Raw genomic sequence first — 247 nt, 5'->3', positions numbered from 1 at the left:
GACTTTCTTACTCGATATTTTTCGTGAATGGGAACGAAACCGAAACGCGGACGAGAACAGAGGGAGGCGAATCACCCTTGGCCTCTCGGCGCAGGCTGGCGTTGCGCGTGCGGCGCCAGGCGCGCTCGTGGAAGGCGCGGCTCTCGCAGTCGGCGCGCGCGTCGGGCTCGGCGCGGGCGAACTGCGCCGCGGCCCAGGCCACGAAGGGCGTGGCCACGATGGCGCGCTTGGCCGCGCCCGCCCCCGC

The 247-nt window shown here is 70.9% G+C and overlaps 1 protein-coding gene across 1 annotated transcript in view; it reads right to left on the bottom strand.

Annotated features, from left to right (window-relative positions):
- Positions 1–181, bottom strand: part of LOC113238930 — a gene marked incomplete at its 5' end in the record, with an annotated part of 2416 nt that extends 2235 nt beyond the window's left edge. The window contains one exon of the mRNA XM_026475780.1: positions 76–181. Within this exon, the coding sequence (XP_026331565.1) occupies positions 76–181 (106 nt within the window). The remainder of the gene's footprint in view (positions 1–75) is intronic.
- Positions 182–247: the final 66 nt, after the last annotated feature.

This window comes from Hyposmocoma kahamanoa, unplaced genomic scaffold (assembly GCF_003589595.1).
Source record: "Hyposmocoma kahamanoa isolate Upper Pololo Valley unplaced genomic scaffold, ASM358959v1 98930, whole genome shotgun sequence".
NCBI classification, from domain to species: domain Eukaryota; kingdom Metazoa; phylum Arthropoda; class Insecta; order Lepidoptera; family Cosmopterigidae; genus Hyposmocoma; species Hyposmocoma kahamanoa.
The sequence above is the reverse complement of the archived record's forward strand: the minus strand, read 5'-3'. Positions and strand labels throughout refer to the sequence as shown.